Source organism: Natator depressus, chromosome 3 (genome assembly GCF_965152275.1).
Source record: "Natator depressus isolate rNatDep1 chromosome 3, rNatDep2.hap1, whole genome shotgun sequence".
In the NCBI taxonomy this organism is placed as follows: Eukaryota; Metazoa; Chordata; order Testudines; family Cheloniidae; genus Natator; species Natator depressus.
The window spans coordinates 111,068,228-111,090,624 of record NC_134236.1 but is presented as its reverse complement, the minus strand read 5'-3'; the positions used below and the strand labels follow the sequence as shown (position 1 = coordinate 111,090,624).

General features: G+C 41.8%; 1 protein-coding gene across 6 annotated transcripts in view; it reads right to left on the bottom strand.

Moving 5' to 3' along the window:
- The window catches only part of GRM1 (glutamate metabotropic receptor 1), a 258,147-nt gene that overhangs the window by 203,378 nt on the left and 32,372 nt on the right, over nucleotides 1–22,397 (bottom strand). For all 6 annotated transcript variants that reach the window (XM_074948570.1, XM_074948569.1, XM_074948564.1 and 3 more), the window contains exon 3: nucleotides 6,055–6,304. In XM_074948570.1, the coding sequence (XP_074804671.1) occupies nucleotides 6,055–6,304 (250 nt within the window). The remainder of the gene's footprint in view (nucleotides 1–6,054; nucleotides 6,305–22,397) is intronic.

The following is a 22,397-nucleotide window of genomic DNA, read 5'->3' as shown; positions in this document are numbered from 1 at the left end:
CATTCATTCATTCATTCACACACTCCAACACCTCTGGGTAATAGAATAAAGTACCCTCATTTTAGAATCAGAAGAGATGCTGAGAGGTTAAAAGGCTTGTACAGTGCCAATGATTTGATGTGCGATCGAGCCAAGATTAGCATTCAGGAGTTGGAGGATTCCAGTCCTGTCCTCAATGCAGGTTATCCAGTTTCTTGGAGAGTCCATTCTAGCACTTAAAAATCACAGCTATGTAACAACCACTGGGAGATGGGATCTTACAACATGTGAAGTTGATTGTGATGCGAGTCCTGACCTAAAAATCTCTAGTGCTGGCTGTGACACATGTAAGAGAGCATTGGACTAGGCATTTCATAACTCCTTGTAGCGAGGCGGTCTGGTTCCCCGCCGCCCCGGAGAGGGACGAGCCTCTCTGGACGCCAAAGTGGGCGGAGCCAGCAAACCAGGTGCCTGCCCCTCAGAGGTCAAGGCGTATAAAAGCCCGACCCCAGAGCTCTGTTGAAACACAGCCACCAGAGAGGCCAGACGCATGTGGCAGAGCTCCGAGCTGGGAGACCACGGCGATCGGCAGCCAACCCAAGGACTGGCCATACCAGCCAATGCCTAAAGCTAGCCCGAGCCTAGAGACGCTGCTAAGTTTGCTGTTTGCCAGTTACCCAGAGGAGCCACCAAGCCAACCGAGTGCCAGTTACCCCAAGGAGCCCATGGTGTGTGACCCCTTAGAGGACGCCGGCCAGACCCAGTATCTCTGGAGGGATGCAGTGGAGTGGGTGGGCCTGAGTCCCCCCTGCCACCCATCTCGCGGGTGGCAGTCTCCCCCTCTCCAAGGCCGCTCGGAGCCAGGAGCCTGGGTTTGCTATTGAACTCAGCTCAGCCCCTGCCTGAGGGCCCTGAGCTACTGACTGTTTGTTGCCCTGCCCTGACCCAGGGCCTGGGCCTTGCTATTGAACTCTTTGCTCAGGCAGGCTAGTTCCCCGACACACCTGACAGAAGTAGCAAGGCGGTCTGGTTCCCTGCCGCCCCAGAGAGTGACAGCCCCAGCCGGACGTGCCTACACTCCTATACATCAAGTTACAAAGCACTGTACCTCAGAACATACACAGCAAACACCTACCCATCCTTAAATACCAATACACTCACTAAAGTTCCCAATATACAGATAGGCCACTTAGAATAGGAGGAAATTAGGAAACATTTCAGTTACTGAACAACATTTTCACCTCCAAATATTCATCTAATCTTCTTCTTCTCTGGGGAGGCAATGATTTCTAGTGATGAAATCATGGGGCTGGGAGGCAGGACTTTTTGCTTCTAAACGCAGACTTTCACTGGCAGTGTATTACCTGCAAAGACTTTGCATTAGTTTGGCAAGTCTCTTGAGCTCTGTGCCTCAATTTACGACTCTACAAAATATGTATGATACTCCCCTACCTTGCAAAATTCTCATAAGGCCTTATTTTCAAAGCACTATGTGACCTAAGGAGTTCTGCATAAGTATATTAGATGAGTTTGTTAGTTGCTTCTCTTGCTACCTTAATTAATTCCACATTGTAACTAATATTAAAGAAACTCCACCTGAATTTCTTTAGTACTATGCCCTTTCTTACTATACTTAAAATGATTAGAACAGAAAAGAGAGGTCCTGAAAGGACCAAAGTAGGCTATATTAATAAGCTCTCTGTTCATCTACTCCTTTTGAATAAGGTGTAGTTATTGTAAAATTTTAAATTGCTACTTTCACCAAATCCCTATATTCTTTTGATTGCCTATCATTCTACCTTCTCCATCTCTGTAATCTGTTTTCCATAATAAGCTATCCAGAAGTGTGAACAGTATTTCAGACAAGGCAATATAACAGGATCATACATGGCTCCAGTTTTCCCACCTTCAGTTTCTCAAATTACAACCAGGCCACTTATCCAACATCACCACCCCTGGTTGGGGTCTGAATTATTAAAATAATATCACAGTTCAAATGTCAACTTGGGCAAAAAAACGAGTACCCCCCCTCCCCTCTCTCAGTTACTTCAGCCCCTTCCTGGACTCAATAGTTTTTTCCCTAAAACTTTCTCCCTCCAAATCTCTCACTGGGGGAGCAGGCTCCCCCTTAGGGGAAGTCCCACATGTGGGCTATTATCAGGTGATCCTGATCACCCAGCTGAACTGCCAGACCAAGCCCAAATCCATTACCTAGGGCCCTATAACTAAGCACAGATGGGGCTATGCTCAACTCACTAAAAGAACCAGTCCCCTCCCCAGACAGGCACCAAGTAACTTCTTGTAATATTTATGATGGACCAGGCTTTGCTCTCATTTGCAAATGTGTAAAACCTGTGTAAATCCCAAGTCATCAATGGAGTTATTCCTGATTTACATCAGTATAACGGAAAGCCAAGCTTGGCCCAACACCACCTTTCCCATACCTTGAATTTGGTTTATTAAGAGAGAAGCTGTTTCTCATAGTCCATTCTGTTTGAGAGTGAAGCTGCAGACAAAACTTGAGGCGATGACAAGAGACATTAAAAACTGAACAATTATAAACATCTGTTATGTGGCAACAAGATGTAGTACGTGAACAGAGTAGATAATAGTCTAAAGTTGCATAACGGGTTTACTGAACTGCTAGAGATAGCATTTGTGTGATACTAGGTGTCCCTTAAAAATGGTTTTCTTTGTATAGTGAGTCAGGATAGAGTTATGAGGTTTTCACTGTGTGGCTGACAATGCACCTGCCTCTGTGGATAAATTAAGGGCTTCATTTAGCTTAGGACTGCAAAGATTTTGATTTTTACATTCACTCCCATTCCTCTCAATTAAAGTTGCTTTTTTAAAGGCTTTTGTTTTTGCTTAGCTGTGCATTTGAATGCATGACACCCAATATCGTGTCAGAGCAATGTTAATGTGTGACTCTGTTCCCATTTGTGTTAAACTACCCAAATTTATGGCACAGCAGTATCACTGCAACTTAATTGTGAATAATGATTTGCTGCTTAGTGCTGGATCTGCCATTTTTAGCACTTAATTAGGACAATCCAAAGAAATGTATTTTCTTACAGCTTTGTAAGTGCTTATGAGGCATGGTGTGAGCCCTATAATATTTCTTACCTCAGCCAGCTGCCTGACACAATCCAGACTCTAAGTAAAGTTATCACCAGTTTGCTTTATTACAAGATCAACCCCATTAACTTTTTTTTTTAAATAAAAACGACTCAAAGCTTATGGAATATAGAAAACTAAAAGTACATGAAAATCTGAATAAAAACACACTATGATTCTCAATGAAATTTCCAATTTACTAAACAAAACAGTTGAGAATTTCTAATAAAACTTATAATGCCACAGAGGAAAGTGTTTCAAAGTCAGACACCTTAAGGATGGAGGTCTTAATAGAAATATGCTACCTGGTAGAAGTTCTAATACAAAATTTAAAGGCTTCATATCAGTGAAATATGACAAAAGACATTAAAAACTAGATTATAAACGTCTGTTATGTGGCAACAAGATGTAGTACATGAACATAGTAGATAATAGTCTAAAGCTGCAAAACAAGTTTACTGAACTGCCAGAGATAGTATCACACAAAAGCGAATGTTGTTAAATTTAGATTATTTGATTCACTGTATTGTATCTGTAAAAAGATCTTAAGTACCATTTGTGACAATCTGAAACATTTTATTATAGGCTATGAAAATACTAGCCATGTGAAATGAGGTACAATAAATTATAGGTACAGTTCTTAGGCATATCACTTTTAGTACTAATTTATTTTATTTTTATTCTGGTAGCACCCACAACATGGTAGGCCCTGTTTACACACACACAGGAAGATGCAACCCTTCCTCCAACATGCTCACAGACAAGAAAACAAGCAAAAGGAATGGTGGAGAAAAGGCAGAGTTGTGAAAGTCCTTGAAGGCAAGCAACAGAAGCTTAAACTTGATGTGGTTGAAAACAGGGAGTTAATGGTGAGATTCCCAAAGGAGGACATGGTCAGAGTGACAGACAAGGTAGATGATCTTAGCAGCCATGTTTTGAACAGACCTGAGCAAGGCAAGGGATGTGTCAGAAAAGCCAGACATGAGGAGGCTGCAGTAGTCAAGACAGGAGCTGAAGAAGGTCTGAAGGAGTTTTTTCGCAAAGGAGAGTAAGTCAGAGATAGCTATTAAGTGATGGGCCTTAGTGACAGGAAGAATGGTGGTGTTGTCAAGCAAACAATGTGTGTTTTAATATGGCTAAAAACAAAGAATGTAGGCCATAGTTACAGGATGGAAGACTATCTCGGGAAGCAGTGACTGAAAAAGTTTTGGGGTTTTTGGTTGATAATTAGCTGAACACAAGCTCCCAGTGTGACACTGTGGCCAAAAGTGATGATGCAATTCTGGGATGCACAAGCAGGAGAATCTTGAGTAGGCACAGAGAGGTTACTTTACTTATGTATGTGGCAGTGGCATGACCACTGCTGGAATACTGTGTCCAATTCTGGTATCCACAATTCAAGAAGGATGTTGACAAATTGGAGAGGGTTCAAAGAAGAGTCATGAGAATGAATAAAGGCTTAGAAGACATGCCTTTTAGTGATAAGCCTAAATAGACAACTCCTTAGCGCAACAAAGAGAAGGTTAAGTGGCTTAGTCCCAGCCTATAGGTACCTATGTGGGGAACAAATATTTGATAATGGGCTCTTCAGTCTAGCAGACAAAAGTATAACACAATCCAATAGCTGGAAGTTGAAACTGGACAGGAAATAAGACTGGAAATAAGACTTAAGTTTTTAAAAGTGAGTGTAACTAATCATTGGAATAACTTACCAGTGGATGTGATGGATTCTTCATCACTGGCAATTTTTAAATCAAGACTGGACATTTGTCTAAAAGATCTGCTCTAGGAATTTTGGGGAAGTTCTATGACCTGTGTTACATAGTAGGTCCAACTAGATGATCACAATGGTATCTTCTGACTTCTGAATCTCTGACTCAATGAACAGTGACAGAGAACAGAGGAAATGGAGAGGATTTTGGAGGAAAGATGAGGCATTCTACCAAAGTGTGCCAGGATACTTTATTTGTAATAATTACATTCCCCAAAATGTGGCTTAACTGTAGGAACTACTAAAAACCACCACAACCCACAATGGAGAACTTGGACAAACCTCATGTGAGCGAACCTAAGAAAGGATCAGATTTCAATGCAAGACCTAAAATACACAGGCAAACAATGTGGAACCAATGGAGAGCATCTCTGACTTCATTAACTAATGTATTGACCTGGATCTGCCTTATACCTATAGGACATTAAATATCATATACACATGCTCAAGCTGTTACCCTGAAAAAAACTGATGAAACAGGAACACATACTTACTATAATGGTTAAGTTATCTCATCATAAATATGCTAGGTTTAAAAAAGATTGTGTAAAATAAGATCAGTGTCCTGGGATGTTGATCCAATACTTAGCATAAAGATATGTAACTAGAAGTGCCAGCTCTTCCTTTTAAGGATAAGAAAATTCTTAGCTCACGAAAGCTTATGCTCAAATAAATTGGTTAGTCTCTAAGGTGCCACAAGTCCTCCTTTTCTTTTTGCGGATACAGACTAACACGGCTGCTACTCTGAAACCAAAATCATTTTGTAACTTTAGAAAAGGGTATAGATCAATGTCTCATTCATTGTTAAAATGGACAGTATATTTCTCTGCACATCTCGCTTCCTAGTCACATTATCTTGCCTTTATTCCAAGTGCAAACAGCACTCCCAACAAAGGTTTTAAGCTTCATACATAAATATATCCCCCCCCCCGCAATACTCAATCAAGTTGTCCATATCTATAAAATATAAAAACATGAGCATTTACATCAGAAAAAACTATTCAAAATTATACTGATTTACTAGGAAGACATCTTTACACTCCCTTCCTGGGTTCAGCTCTGCCACCTTGCCACCTCTTAATTTATTATTAAGGTATATCGGTAACAGGCAACCACAGTAACACAGTCCATGCATGGAGGGCTGGCATCCTCATGAGGGAACAATGAAATGAGAGTCAAAGACTTACCTTCCAATTAGCAGAAACTCCCCAAGCACTCCAAGGCGTCTCATGGCTATGAGGATCCCCCTCACGGTCATTCCCTCACAGAAACAAACCACAACCCTGGCCTTGGGTAACCTTTCACGGAGTTTCCGCAGCAGCCGATCAAAGCTCTTTTCCCCAGCATTGCTGTAGATCTTGTCTGAGTGAGCGATGCACAGGCCTTCTTGGGCAGCCAGCTCTTTGAAGGCTTCCATTCCGCTTTCCCCATAATTTCCTAAACAAAATAAATTATGAGTTTGATTTTAATTCAACAGCAATAGCATATGACAGCCTGTTAAGAGGGGATGGGGTGGTGGGAAAAATCTTCTCACATCAGCTAATAATAGTATCGTTGACATTAGGGGGAACTAAGGAGATTCTTCTTTTATTAACTGATTAGTGGGGCTGTTGCATTCTCTGCCTATAACCCAGTACTCTGTATGTAACTGGAATGCCACGGAGCAATGAGAATTTCCTTTATCTTAATTATATTCAACTTGGCAACTGGAGGCTTTTGCTTTCTTACTTTCATTAATAGTGGATGCCAAAAGCAGGCGTGGAAAGGGACAGAGATGGAGGCAAGGGGAACAAAGGTCAACTAAGACAATGAGGATACCAGCTCCTTTGTTAATACTCTGAGGATGTAGGAAGGCAGAAGTCATGGTGGTGCCACTGGCTACTCCAGCTGTTTAAGTAACAGGAATAAACAATGAAATGAGAAACAGCTCTAACAGCCAGTGGCAGTTCTAGGCCAACATTTAACTTGCCTCCGCTATAATGTGCTAATTAATGAAGGTAGCAATGCTGTTTTTTATTTACAGGTTGATCAGTTAAGTGCTGCTGTTGCTATTATCCAACTATAGCTAAAGAAGGACAGGAGACACTAGATATGGTTTTTATCCGGCCACAACTTTATTATTAGATGTCTGGAACTACCTGGCAGACAAAAGTGTACAGTGCAGGTAACCCCATGTTCATTCAATAACTACCCGGGGGTGGATGGGAAAGGGGGGCAGGGAGAAGAGAAGCTTCCACCAGCCCTCCCCTTTTTCCATCCAGGTCCCAAAGCGAACCCACTGCTGGGACCTTACCATCCACACTCCCCCTCATAGGAGGGGGAAGGTAGGCTATAAGAAAGGGGGGTGAGCTCCCTGCCATACCATTCATAGGAGCCCCTTTTCAACCCCTCCATCACTACCCTCTTCCCCCGTAAAGTTCTGTTCCCTTTCCCTCAGTAAGCTGGACAATGCCTGCCTCCTCCCTCTTGCTTAAAGGGGCAGTGTGGTCATTCTGGAGTCCCTAGATTGCAGGAATGCACAGAAGTGCTTATTATTTAAGGGCACTTTTGAAAGCATCCCTCCATGCTCTACTACAGTTGCTAGGCTATTCAAGTAAGGCCTTCTGCTGCTGTTTTGAGGTTCCCATGTGGAAATGAGCTGATCACAGCACATATTATGAGCACTGGAACAACTTCCCCATGCATAACTGTCATCTGGAAGAGCTTTTCTATTAATTGTTGTGAATGACACCAAGAATTGAGAGGAAAGTGTGTTTATTTTCCCCCCTCATTTTTCCAAGCAGGCATTGCCCCAGAAGTACCAGTAGTATTCCTTACACTAGAGGAGGAAAGCACAAAAAAGTTACTCAAAGTAGAAAGGGATGTATGCAAAGAATAGCACCATCGCTACATTCCTGCCAACTTCAAAATAGATCTAGAGAAGGGAAAAAAAGGAACTGATTCTCTGGTGCCCTACACCTCATGTAATCATTTACACTAGTGCAAAAGTGAGTAAAAGGAAAGCATTCTGATTTTGTAGCATTTTTATACCCACTTAGCCCTAGTGTAAAGGATTGACTAATGTGAAGGGCAATGAAAAATCCGGTCCAAGATTTTTATTTTTTTTTAAGTACAATATTTTTTATACACATCAGTTTCTGGGATAATTGCTCAAATTAGAAACATTTGAAACTTAAGCCTCCCACAAACTTTGGGGGTTCAGATAAAATGGAACCTGGCTCTGGAACGACTCTTGGTTTTGCTTTTATTAAAAAAAAATCCAATCCACAGTTATATAAAACCAACTCTGCTTTCTGCTGCAGAAGCTCTGTGAAGTCACAATCTATATTTGTGACATTACATTACAATTCATTACCATGAACACGTACATCAAACCACCCCTAATCAGGCAATATGAGCAGACTGATTACAACAGTGAACTCCCTTCTACGCATAAGTATTTGTTACTAGCAGTAACAAGAAAGGGGCACAAGAGATGTATGTATTTTTATGGTGCTTACATGAAGTATTCTATTTTGTAATCTTTACTGGAGTGTGGCAGTGATTCTTCAACTGTTAATACCTAACCCAACCAATATGCCAATCATCTGACTACTGCTACACATATACCTTTCTTGTGAAACTACAGAGATGGAATTGATCGTGGTCATTAGGCCAAAGAGTACAGCTTCAGTTTCTAGCTTTCCTTCCGTGTGAAATTTTCAAATTAGTAAATACATAATAGGACAGTTTTAAAATAACATTCTTCCTAATGGTCTCCCAAGACACAAACTATGACCCAGAAGAAATAGTTACCAGTGTGAGAATTTAGTGAGGAAACAAGATTTAGAATGATATGAAAGCCTGATGAAACAAAGGGCTTTATTTAAAAAAAATGAAAACAGATATTTTGTGAAAGATCAGGCAAGCTGATCAGGTGAGGCCTCACATTCCCAGTCAAATTTGGATATACCTTTCTAGGCCCTAACCTTGCAGTCGCTGCATAAGATCTTGCAGGATACGGCAGTAACATGAATACTCTTCTTTTTTATAACTTTGCTTCAGTCACCAGACTGATATGGGACCAGATGCCATGGAAATCTTGAGTACTGACCTAGCACTACTGAAAACTTTTATTCTTTTGGGGTCAGTCTGTGATACCATGAAGTGTGAGGAAGGGTCTCTTAGATAAGATAGTAATTCCACTGAAATCAATGGGACTACTTCTAGAGTATGGTACTTCACAAGAGAAGTAAAGGGATCAGAATCTGGCACTTTGTGGGTTTTGGGGCTTTTTTTAAACACACAGAGACATACGAAATGCATATGCCAAGTTATTTTTAAGAGGTTCCTTACTTCTAAATTAATAGCGCCCTAAAGTGTATGCAATGTAAAGTGGGATTTTCAAAGGCTCTCCTTGGCCTAAGTCAGCTCCCATCTAAGTCAATGGTAAAACTCCCTTTAATTTCAGTGGGAACAGAGGCCAATGCTGAGCAATGATAGTGTTGTTTTTGATAAAAACCAAAACACTAATTAATTCTGAGTGACAACTGAGAACACACCTGTCTGTAACAAAAGAGCTTAGTATTTACTCTAAGATATGTAATTTAATACTATTGAACAGGAATGTATAATACCAGGTGCCAACAGAGGAAGAGTTACTGCACATCAGACCACTGGAAGAGGATATTTTCAAGACCGTTTGAAGGAGGAAAGAGCCAAGCCTAAGTGTGGCTGTCTTTCCTTCGTTAAAGCACTGTTGTTGTATCCATGTTAGGCCCAATATATCAGAAACACAAGGTGGGTGAGGTAATATCTTTTATTGGATCAGCTTCTGTTGGTGAGAGAGACAAGCTTGAAGAAGAGTTCTGTGTAGGCTCAAAAGCTTGCCTCTCTCACCAACAGAAGTCGGTCCTATAAAAATATATTACCTCTCCCATTTTGTCTGTTCTACAGGTCAGAGGCCTTTGCATTGTTCTGAGGCCACTTACAATCTATCATGTATGTGAATGCCGGTGTGAACTAGATGACACACTGAGCTCAATCACCCACTATATTTAATTGTTTATGATTTTTTTCCTTGTTATTCTCAGCATGTTTCTATCCTATTCAGAAAACAATACGAGCTCCATCTGGTGGCCAGAATAAAACCCTTAAGCAAAGTTTATGTAACCTAGTGGGTAAGTGCTTCCATTTCAATGGTAGCAAGTTCAAATCCTATTAGAGTTGAGTTTTAATAAAACTCCCATACATCTTTATTCTCAGTGCCAAACAGAAAGTGTTTTCCCACCCCCCCAACACAGATGGTAAGGCCATATTCTTCCTTCAGATATGTACAAGTTATTTAATGGAGTCAGAGCCAAGCGCAATTATCTAAGGCTAGAATATTATTCTTAATCTTTACAACCATAAATGGAGAATATTTTAACAAAAATGTTCAGACTTTAGTAAAAAATAGAATATATAATATTACTCCATAGAATGAGCATATATTTCAGACCAGGCAGCTAGAAGCTTAATCATAACACTTTTACACTTACCTAATGCAAGGATATCAACTTGCTTTAAAAAAATTTAGCCTCATTAATTAACCTTTGTGAGATAGATAAGGTATTCATTTTATAGCTGCAGAGAGAAGTTAAACTACTTGTACAAGGTCACACATTGAATGTGAATGAGTTGGAAGTAGAATCCAGGAGTTCCATCTGAAAGGCAATATTGACTTTCTGTTGAACTGTGAACTCTGACAAGTATATCCCTATTTTCTTTGTCAATAGAAATGCCCCTCCCCCAATTTATGAAATGGAATGAATTGTTTTATGCCTGTTTTATCCTTAAAATTTTAATCAGCTCTCTCAACTCCCCCCAGCCTCCCCTTTGGTGCAATTAGAGATTAATTCTTATCACTTTACTCAAGCAAAACCAACAACACACACACACAACCTTTTGTTTATCCCAGCAATCATTCTACCTGGCACATGTTTTATTTGCTAATAATACCCCATTCCGTATTGAGCTCTGCAAAGATTCATGGATCTCCCTGCATGGAGCTCATTGCAGTATCCATCAGTGGCAGCCAGATGTTTAAGGGAACCCAAAAAAATGGTCATTTTGCTCAGCTCTGAATCATATTAACCTGACAGCATGGGGAAGTCTGCACAGAAATGAAGTTTGAAATTTAGGCCTATCAATCCAGCAACTTTCATTTATTCAGAAAATGGGGTGGGAAGAAGAGAGGGAAACATAACATAAGCATCTGTTTCCTCCATTATGAGATGCTCTAACAGGGTTAGGAGGGAATGTAAACCTCTCAGAGAGACCCCAAAGAATACCACCAAAAGATAAAAAAAAAATTGTAGTCTCCCTCTTCATGCGTGTGGACAAAGATTCAAGACTTTAAAAACAAGTAACAAGAGAAGCAGTACAAGACACTTACCTAGGGTGACCAGATAGCAACTGTGAAAAAACAGGACAGGCGGTGAGGGTAATAGGCACCTATATAAGAAAAAGTCTCAAAAAATGGGACTGTCCCTTTAAAAATGGGACATCTGGTCACCCTACACTTACCTGTCTATAGTATAGACAGGACCAGTATAGTTAAGGTTGCCTAGCACTTTCCTAAGCATGCTTTCAATTGCTTATGTATTTGCCACATTTATTTTGCTCTAATACCAGTAGAAATAAAAATCCAGATCAAAGGCAAAAAGAAAAAAGAGAACACAACAGTATACAAACACGACAGCCATCCAATCTAATTTTGCCACACAAGGTTCCCTTTCTTCTCCCCAAACAGGCATTCAATTCATAAACTATTTTGTGCACCATTCTTTCTTCTCTCAATCATATTCTATTTGTCTCCTTCTTCCCTGGTAAGAAGTACATTGCTGGGGGTGACATTAGACAGGTTTCATAGATTCTAAGGCCAGAATGGACCATTGAGATAATCTAGTCTGACTTCCTCCATATGTAAGGGGACTGTTGCCCCCCTACTAACATTCAGTGGGGCTGTTTTAGTTGCTAGCTCCCAATACTAAAAGGGGGAAGGGTTGATGGGGAATCAGGACCCTGAGACTGCCAGTCCCTAGGAGCAATGGGGAGAGGCTGATGCTCCAGGTCAGCCTGAATGACAGGGTGGCAGGCTAATCAGGGAGTCAGGAGGCCAGGGAGGTCCTGTCCTCCGTGTAAGCTGGAATTGCCTGGGTCAGACAGAGTGGGGCTGAGCTAAGGAGAAAGCAGGGGGCCGAGCTGAGCTGGGGAGCAGAGCTGTGCCGGATCCAGAGGGACCAGAAAAGCAGCCCAGAGAGAGCAGACCCTGTCCTGGGAGCAGAGCTGCAGCCCCAAAGCCAGAGGCACAGCCCAGAGAGAGCAGACTTGCCCTGGGAGGAGAGCTGCAGCAACCAGAGCCAGAGGGGCCAGAAAAGCCGCCCAGGAAGCAGGTCAGTGCTGGGAGCAGAGTCACAGAAGCAGCCTGCTGAGCAGACCTGTCCTGGGAGCAGAGCTGTAGCAACCAGAGCCAGAGGGGCCAGAGAAGCAGCCCAGGGAGCTGGAGGCAGAGCAGCAGCCGTGCTGAGGCAGAGTGGAGTTGGAGCTGGGGCTGGAGCAGTCCAGAGCCGGGTGTCGTGAGCAGATGGGGAGAGCAAGGGGGGACCCTGAGCAGTGGGCCCAGCACAGGGAGACACCTCAGCCAAGAGGCTCTGCAGGCCAGGCTTGGATCGTAACCCCGACTGGGCGGGGTCGACACTGGGAAGAAGGGTCCTACCACTTAGAGCCTGAGAGCGTGTAGCCACCACCAGAGCAAGTGTCCAACCCACAGCATCCCTGCAGCACAGCCAGGGCCTGAGGAGGCGGCCTGGGACTTACAAGGAACAGACTGTGAACTGACCTGACATTCCAGAGACACTGTTTGTGATGTTCCCTGCCACAGAGCAGGGTGATGTGTTTCCTTTAACCTTTCCCATTTTCCCGTATTCTTTTTAAAATTAATTGTTGGTTAAATAACTTGCATTTGCTTCAAATTGTATGTATTGATCAGTGGGTCAGAGAAGTGCCCAGTGCAGAGAGAGTACCCTGGAGTGGGGACACCCTAGCCCCTGTCCTAGGTGACCACAGCGGGGTTGGGGGTTGAGCCCCCCAGGAATCCTGGGCCCAGCCTTGTTGGGGTTACGAGGACTCTGCCAGACAGGAGAGGGGAAGGGGAGTCCTCAAGGGCAGGGAGGCCACTGGGTAAAGGAAGTGGGAGTGAGGACTCAGATCCTTTCGCTAGCCCACTTCACCAGGGTAGTGCAGAAGCCAGGAAAGTTCCCCACAATAGCGGGACTATTCCCCCGCTTACGCATAGTACAGGTCATAAAACTTCCCCAAAATAATTCCTAGAGCAGATCTTTTAGAAAAGTATACAATCTTGATTTCAAAATTGTCAGGGATGGAAAAAATCCACCATAACCACTGGTAAATTGTTCCAACAGTTATTACTTACCTTTAAATATTTATGCCTTAAGATGCAAGGTAACACTACCTGCTGCAATGTCTTTAATGATTATACTATAAAATTCTTCTTTGCCTCAGTTAATTAAAAACTTTTTTTGTACAAAAGAAGAATGTGGATGAGGACAAAGAGGGTTCTGTCATAATAAAAAAAGCAGCCACTGGACTTAAAGCTTTCTAACTGCAAAGGCATACTAAATAGCTGGAAAGACTAGAGTGTGAGCTTGAGTAGATTAGAGTGTACCTTATGGTATGTCCCACTAACTAGTTTACAGGAAGCAGTAGTAATGTCTACTATCAGATTAGGATGCACTGTGAGGAATGGTGCTAAAATGAATGATATTGTTACTGAGAGGATAACTGCAAAAAGGTTGAAATTTCAGTTTTGTAAACATTCTGTGTTCATTTTTTAGCCAGATTATCCATAGCTCATAACAGACTCAACATTTCCTATACTTCCTCTTGGGAGAGAGTAGTAAATAGTGTTTAAATCACAAGACTGAGCAAGTCAGGAGATTTGGGTTCCATTCCTTAGTCTGTCACTGAATTGCTCTTGTCTAATTTTAGACAAAGTGAATTAAACTTCCTGTGCCTCGATTTCTTCACCTGTAAAAATCAGACTAATTCTTTACTACTTGAGCAGGGTGTTGTGCATTTTACTCAAATGTTTGTGAAATGATATGTACAACTATCATATAGAATAGGAAGTATTTTTACTATTCCCCATTTGGCTAGTGAGCCAGGCTATGCAAAAAAGTACTGTCATAGGATCCAGTCACCACAAGTGGTATCTCCTCCTGGCAGCTCTCTCCTTATTGTCTCTATCACCCTGGAGCTTCTCTCATTTGTGGAGCAGTAGCTTCTGGTCTGTGGCTTGGCCCTCAGTCAGGTCACTAAGGTCCTCCCCTTCCAGGGAAATCAAAGTCCTTCTAGACCAACTGCCTGGCTAGCATCTCTAACACCCTGTGCCACTTCCCAGTGGCTGGTAGGGGAGCCCAGGTCCACCCTATATACTAGGTTCCAGCCCAGGGATCCTATAACAACCAACCACGGTCCATAAGGTCCTATCGCTTGCTACTGTTTCACTGGGCTTCTTTCTAATTATTCATCTTCCCTCTTTTGCTGGGCTTACCACCCCAAACTCCCTCCTCTGGAAGAGTAACTGTAGACTACTTCCTGGTAGCTTCTTGTCTCTCACAGCTCCTGGGCTTTATACAGGCCCCTCCAGTTCCTGCCCAGCTGAGCCTGTTTCCAATTAGTGGCCTGCTCCCCCACCCCTCTTCAGGAGCAGCCTGGGCAGTTAATTGGCCTGCCTAGCCACTTTAACCCCTCCAGGTCTGGTATGGGGTGGGCACTCATCACCTGTGTATATCTCTGGAACTTGTAAAAATAATTCTTCTGGCTTTATTTCAGTTTGCCTAACACCTTTTTAAAAACAAACAAACAAAGTTAATGATAAAACCATCCACAGCTGCAGAACAATGAAGTTTACTTGCACATAAGTTTCAGCCCCATCAGCATAACCTCCCCTCTCTCAGATTTCTCTATAACTGTGAAAAGGGCCAAGTTCCACATTTTTCCAGGATGCCTTGTCCCAGGCTAAAACTACAACATGGATCCTAGAAGGGACTACATTTCCCAGCAACCCTGCTCTCCTGTTCCTCAGACAGAGGCCTGCTGTGAACTGCCCCAACCAAACTTCTCTTCCTATTGAGCAGAGTTCCAGCCAGGGCAATTCACTGAACTTTGGCCTTTGACAGACCCCAAAACCAGTCTCTAGCCTGAGCTTCATTTTAAAATCCTGACTGCTTTCATGAGATCATTCTCCCTCCTTCACTGAGCGTGTCCCTGCTACTATCCCTCCACATTTTTAAGAGGAAAAGCTGGAACATGGAGCACTGGTACAGGAGTTTTCTTTAGCAGCCTTAAAAGGCCAGTACATCTGATTACAACCAGAAATACTGCAAGGACAGCCTTTCCCACAGTCATTTCCCACAGCCTCCGTCATTTCCGTTTTTGATCCCAACCAGAACAAAGAAGTGCAGAAGCAGGCAAAAAAAAAAGTGAACTTTATTAAAATTTTTAAAAGATTCAAGTGTAAGGTCAGGAGAAGATTTACCTTGTTTTATTTTAATTAGCTTGCAAGGCCCTGCTCACTGCTTACACAAAATTCCTTTTTTTTCCCCCCGAAAAAGGTCAATGCTTTGTATTGATTCTCAAGTTTAGGGGAGTGCAAAAAGGCCAAATTTTGTTCTCAGAAACAAAACAGACAGATCCCCCCAAATCTACCACAGTTTGCTCCCTGGTCTAGGCTCATAAACCTTATCATTGTTGGCAGCCAGTCATATTTGCTTGGAAGAATTATTGTGACCAATCCCTTTACAGGGAGCCAGTGTAAGTGCTGTCCCCTCGATGTTTGGTAGTGTACTGGGTATACCACATGTTCAGAGGTGAGCACTGAACGTGCACAAGCACTGGCTCTCACTGGGTTCCCATAAACGTTCACAGGGGCTGATGGAGAACAGAGGATTGCTTTAATAGGGGGTGGGGAGGTAGAGATAAACATTGCAGTTATCCTAGGCGCAATTGCTTTAAATTGCAAAAGATGAACCAACAGTTCCTAACTCAGCCCCTATGTGCAGTCGCCCAGGGGTACGAAGTTGGTGCTCCTCAGGCCTAGTGCCAGGGCTACTCACTCTGATCACCCCTCTCCCAGAGGCAATCACACCTGCAGATCCACCTAAAGTCCAGTTCTTTTTTGTTCAGAACTTGTAGCTTAATTCAGGCGTCACCACATAGCTTCCCTAGTTGAGGGCCACTCCTGGCTGTCCCACCTGCCAACAGCAGCTTGTTTCTCAGTTCCTGAGCTGCCCAGCGTTTTCTATGGCCTCCTTCTCAACCAAAGCCACAGATTCCCTCCTGAGTCAGCTCCCCTCTGAAGCGAAATCTACACTGCACTCTCCTTACAGCAGCATGTAGAGTACCAACACTGCACGCCCAGCTTGCACAGGCATAAGTAGCAGTGTAGGTAATGCAGAGTCGCCGCTTAGGCAAATAAAGACATGCCTGAACCCTTGGGGGTATGTACTCTACATGGCTCTCTACATACCCACGCCTCTCCTGTCTACACTGCTATTTTTAGCAGTGTAGTATCCCACTGCCTCACCACTGCTCGAGTCTTTCCCTGCCACAAGGAAAGGCTCTAGCAGCAGGGAAGGGCTCTGGCACAGGGAGGCAGCAGGGAAAGACTCTGGCCAGCTCTCCACTGCCTGGACCCTTTCATTGACACACATAGCTACACGCCACAGTATGGATGCAGCCTGCTTTTCACCGTGGCATGTAACTACATGTATATTACATGCTGCTGCCACTGGTGTGAAGCGTGAACATAGCCAGACAGTACTCCCCTTTTTCTATGCTGGGAAGATTATGCCATTTGATGGTTGAATATTGCAGTGGGGGTTAGCACACTGGCCAGCAATGAGCCAGCAGGTGATTCATTATGATTAGAGAATTAAATGTAATGGGAACTACTTTTTGTTCTTTTAAATCACTTTGATAAATGTGTTCATAACATAGATCTCAAAATCACAAAATTCTAGCTCGATGAAAGCCAGAAGGATGTGCTAAGTCAATGAACTGAGTCATTTTTTTGCATCAAATGGAAAAGTTTTTGCCATCTGTGTTTACAGCCTATCTTCCTCAGAACCTAGGGCCATGCCAGATCTACAGAAGTAAGCTGTTGAGCCAAAGTTTCATTTTTCTGCAGTCAAACGAAATGGTCTGTTTAAGAAACCAGAATAGTACAACAGAATAAATAAAAACAGCTCAGAAAACTGTAACTTTTCATTGTAGTAATAGCACATTATCTAAGGATATTAAATGGATTTACTAATTAATTAATTAATAGGTATTTTCAGCATGCTGAGAAGTCTCTATGGGATACACCATCTTGGTGAGGAAGATTCACCACGTTTCAAGATTCAGTAAAATGTCAATGCTGAATAATATATATATATATATATATATAAACCCTGGGGTCATATATATATGACAAGAGCCTGTACAGGACATGTATAGCATCTTATTGCAGCCTTATTTGCTACTAATAGAAACAGAAGCACAGGGGACTCCAATCCTGCAGTAATGAAAATGTTTCTTCTAAATTACCCTTCTCTAGTAGCAGGAGTAAAACCAAAAAGATGAGTGTGTAGTTAAGTGACTCGTTTACATTTATGCCAACATCTTCTTCTAGACACTTTAATTCACTGACCACATGCTGCTCCTTTTTATCCTGTGCATAACAAGGGGTTGTATAGATTTATTTCTGCTCTGTGTGGAAGACCACACAAAGGGATAACCTTATTTATACCTACATATAAGAATTTTTTGTAGTAAGGTTACTCAATTAATTTAGCCTGACTTTCTGCTCACAAATTGTCAGTGAGTAGCTTTCAACTTTCTCTAATATTTACTCAATGTAATTCTCCTAATAATGTCTAAAAATAATTCTTGGTCTGTGCAATTTTTTGTTCATTGTAAATTTCAAATACCTGAAATTCAATCTCTGTTGGTTAGCTTTGGCTGGATACCTAGGTCAGTTTTATTTCTGTTCCTTCATTGGAAAAGTGTAACTGTTAGTAGTCTCATCTGAACTTAATTCTCACCAAGGAGTTGGGAATTCATTTTCCTTGAATATTCTCTTATGCTTTCTCAGAACTTAATATGACTATTTCCTGTTAGTAAATTCATTTGCAAAAATATTTGCAGAAAGCAAACATGAGGGGCACCACAGCAAGAAAATCAAATTCCATTTTCTATCTGAGCAAATATTTACAAGGGGGGAAAAAATGGTATTTGTCCTTCTCTGCTTGTGCATTACCACTGCTCACACTTATAATGAAACACACAAATCTTCTATACCTTGCTGCAGAGTACTGCCAACCCCTAACATTAAAAACCCGTGAGTAAGGCCCCCCAGTATTCATAAGATTGACTTAAAAATCATGAGATTTAAAAAATAATTAAAATCTTGATTTGCCTTTTGTTTTTTGAGCTTTTCGGGTGCACAGGTGGTTGTTTACTAACCTCTCTCTACAATGATGAGGGCTACAACTGAGGACTGTTCACCCAAACACTTGGTTTGCAGCAAGCTGGGGTGTAAATCTATCCCATACTAGCCTGCTGCACACTAAATATACAGGTGGACCCAGCTGCTGTGCACTAATAGTTCCCTAGTGTGCTTTAATTTATTTCCTTTTCAAATAGTGCACTTTAGTGTACTCCATTTTAGTGCATGGAGCAGGGTGTACACGTAATGTACAGCAAGCTAGTGTGAGGTATATTTACAGCCCAGCATGCCACAAACTGTTTGTGTAGACAAGCCCTTACTTTTTTAAAATAAAAACTGAACCTCTCATGTAATCACGTGTTCCCAGGAGCTGGGACTTGAAACACCAAATATCATGAGACACTTAATAAAATCATAAGAGTTAGAGACACTGTGCAAACCACCCAATGACCTGCAATATCCATGTCTTTAAGACAGTTACTTGAAAGTTACTGCTATAATAATTTGAGTCTAATTTTTGGAGTATGTTTACTCTTTACCTTCTTTTTAAAAAGAAATTAGCAGTGGATCCTGCTCTCATTAAAGTTCTTGACATAAGTAGATGCAGAATCAGCCATTTTAAACACGAGTAAATGAACCATACAATCCTTCTATTCCCAGTGTCTGTTAACACACTGTTACAAACCTGATAAGTGCATGCTGCTGGACACTCACTAGGCAGCTGTACTGGACCCAAACCCGGGGGTCCCCTGTGTTCTGTTGGCTTGGTGGGACTAGGCAAAGTTTAGGCACGGTCTGTCCGGCTCTGGGCTTCTAGACACACATCCCCCTTAGTAGTAGCGACATGGAATACAATTGCCAAGGCCCTGATGCTAACTCTGGCTCTCCCACACCTCCCCAGGAACTGCTGCATGCTCCCAGAGCCCACCAAGGCTGTGGACCCTCTGGTTCACTGATTTCATCTTCAGGGAGTGCATGACAGCGTAAGCAAACATACCAACTCTGCAAAGGAACTGCTAAATACACACACATTTAACTCAGCAAAAACATAAGAGACTTGCAGATCCATGTAAAAATAATAAATGTTATGCTGAGAGGTACCTTTGACTGCATTGATCACAAACCTCTTTGAGCCTGGGTGTGAACACACTGTTCAATTAATATAACTGTCAGGATGATTTAATCACAAGACCTTCACCTAAGACAAAAGGAGGTTGTGAATCTACCCAGAAGTTTTGGACTGAGTGGGCAGAGAGCTTTTGCTGAGGTTTGTGGGTGGGGTGTGTGGGTGAGAGAGAGAAAAAAAAAGATGGAAACCATGAAAGACTTAGAGGAGGAAGAAAGCCAAGCAGCAGCCTGCAAGTATAGTGTGATCCTGGAAAAATCTAGAGAGAGCTTTTGGGTCTGGTGTTGGCTAAAGAGGCTTGGGGTTGGAAGCTAAGAAACTGCTCCTTTTGTTCTTGTTTCCTCCTGCGTTCAGAAAAGCAGAATCTTGTGTCTTGTAAATAAACAAAAGAACATATTAGGCTCCATCAATTTCTACTTCCAGCTGGAACATTCCCAGGGCTCTGAACTTTGATTAGCTGCTCAGGTGGAAAAGAAGTAACATAACTTCACACAAAAACCTTCCCACCACTGTCCTTCCAAGAGCTCTTTGAATTTTGATCAATCTAAGACCCTCCTGTCCATCTTCCCAGTTTTGACTTATTGTTCTGGTTGGTGAGAGAACTGCTAAGAGTAGACCATGTCTTTTTGTAACTTCCAGTTCCCTCTGTCGCGTAACCCTCCTGGTCAGCCTCAAGGCCCCCCTCAGGTGATCAAGGACCCTCATCAAGCAATTCATTGCTTGGTTGCTACCCAACTGAAGACCAGACTGGAAAAAAACATTTCTTGCAGCTTGACACCCTCTTTATTGGACCTATTGTATTGCAAGGGCACAGTCATTCAATGTTAATGACTTTTTGATTGTCCTGTAGTGGCTTCTAGTCTGGGTTCACGAGATACGTGACCAGTTTTTGCTAGCAAATGGTTGATTCGATACCCACTGAAGTTTAGAGTTATACACAGAGTTTATGTACAACCTATGAAGTGTGACTGATTTTATAGATTCTCCAAACTGCACACATGCACAACTGAAAAAGAAACTGGTGGGTCTGGACAATAACCCCAGATCCAAATACTCTGGAACTTTATGGTAATTTGGAGTTAGATTTGATCTTGAGGGTTGATACCCTATTTCTAAAGTGGGTCAAAACTCTGTATCTGAACATATCTCAATAATGGAAAGACTTGGATATGGATCTGAATGCTACAGCTTCGGCTCATGTCTAACAAACACCCCATAATGACAATCTGTCCATCACTGGATAAACTAAACTGCAGGTCTAAATGGCATACTGTTTTATTCTGCAAATAACAAAATACAATATTTGTAGGTTGTGATTTTTTCAAGCATTCGCTATTGTAATATTTTTATCCAGATTATGCTACATGGTCTTAGAAAGAATACAACTTGTTTGTATAGTCCTAAGTGTTGTACATGTAAGACTACTAGAAAACTGTAGAACACACAGTTCAATATGGGTCAGTTAAAGTGTTGGACGAAAATTTAGATCACTTCTTACTTTATCTGAACTAGTTAACTCATCCTCTGTCACAACCCATTTTTGGCTTGCTATTCAAACTGTGACCTGAAATCAATAATCTCTACACCACTGAAAGAAACCTAAAAGCTCTTACCGTCAACCCTGCCCTCTGGAATCAACACAGACACTGAGAGAGTCTTAGATGTAAAGACTGAAGAAGGCTAGAGATAAGGAGTTAAATTATCTAGAAAAATTTTAGAACAAGACTAAATAAAAAAAACTGTTAGGAATGCAGAGCATATATAAGATTTATTTAAATATAAAAGAAGGTTGGCACTTTTAGAGGTTTCTTCCTATGCTTTGCTGAAATGGAACACTTCACTTGATTCGCTGAATACAGTTTACATTTCAAAGAGCCACATGAGACTAAATATGACATTAGCAATGATTTCTAAACCACAAAATAAGCATGTTCAAACTTTTTGTTTGTAATTAACATTGAAAAGGCACAATTTCATTTACCATTCATCTCTGAGGCTTCTGTTTAAACCCACCTTGAAGTCTCAAGTAAAATGGGTTAAACTGTAGGACTATAGGGTTCCAAATCATAATAGCAACAAGGATTGCAGTAGAGGGATTAAAGTAGTTGCAAAATAAAGTCCTGGTCTATGTGTTTAACTGTAGTATTGTGAGTAATCCTCACAGGGTCTCATGGTAATAAAATTAAACATGGTGCATTAGTGTTTGCAGGATTGGGGCTGAACTGAAATCAGTTCAAGCTGCAAAATTCTGACCCAGATTTTGAACACATCAGGTATTGAGATCTGGGATTTTTTTGTTCAGGCTCATCAACTTGATGATTAGCAGAGTATAAATGCTTAGGCTATAACAGCTTGAACAGCACATCTGGGCACAGTTTTGGGAAACATAAGATACTTTTTCAACAGCTTGTTTTGGTGTCTGTAAGGGAGAATGTGCTTTGACTTAGTGCTGAGTAACACACAGGAGCGCATACAGGAAATGTGCGTAGAAGTTTCACTGGATAACCACTACCAAAGCACAATGATTAAGTTTGCCAAGGGTGACACCCTCAGGGGTAACATAGTAACAATGGACTCCAAAAGGGCAGACTTGAGAAATATGAGGAAACTGGGTAAGTGCTGCCAGAAGGGTAAAGTAAAATGCCTATGAATCACAGAATCAGCTTGGAGGCCATTTAAGAACAGTGTATAAGAGGTAAGAGCTAAAAAGAAACAAATCATTTTCTGAACTGGCCCTTAATGAACATATATACACTTTCAAAAGAATAGGTACTAAATTAGCTGATTCATCAGGTATTAAAACTAACTAAATAAAATCAGTGGGGCTACTCATGATAATAAGCACTACACCTGGTAGTAAATGTTTGCAG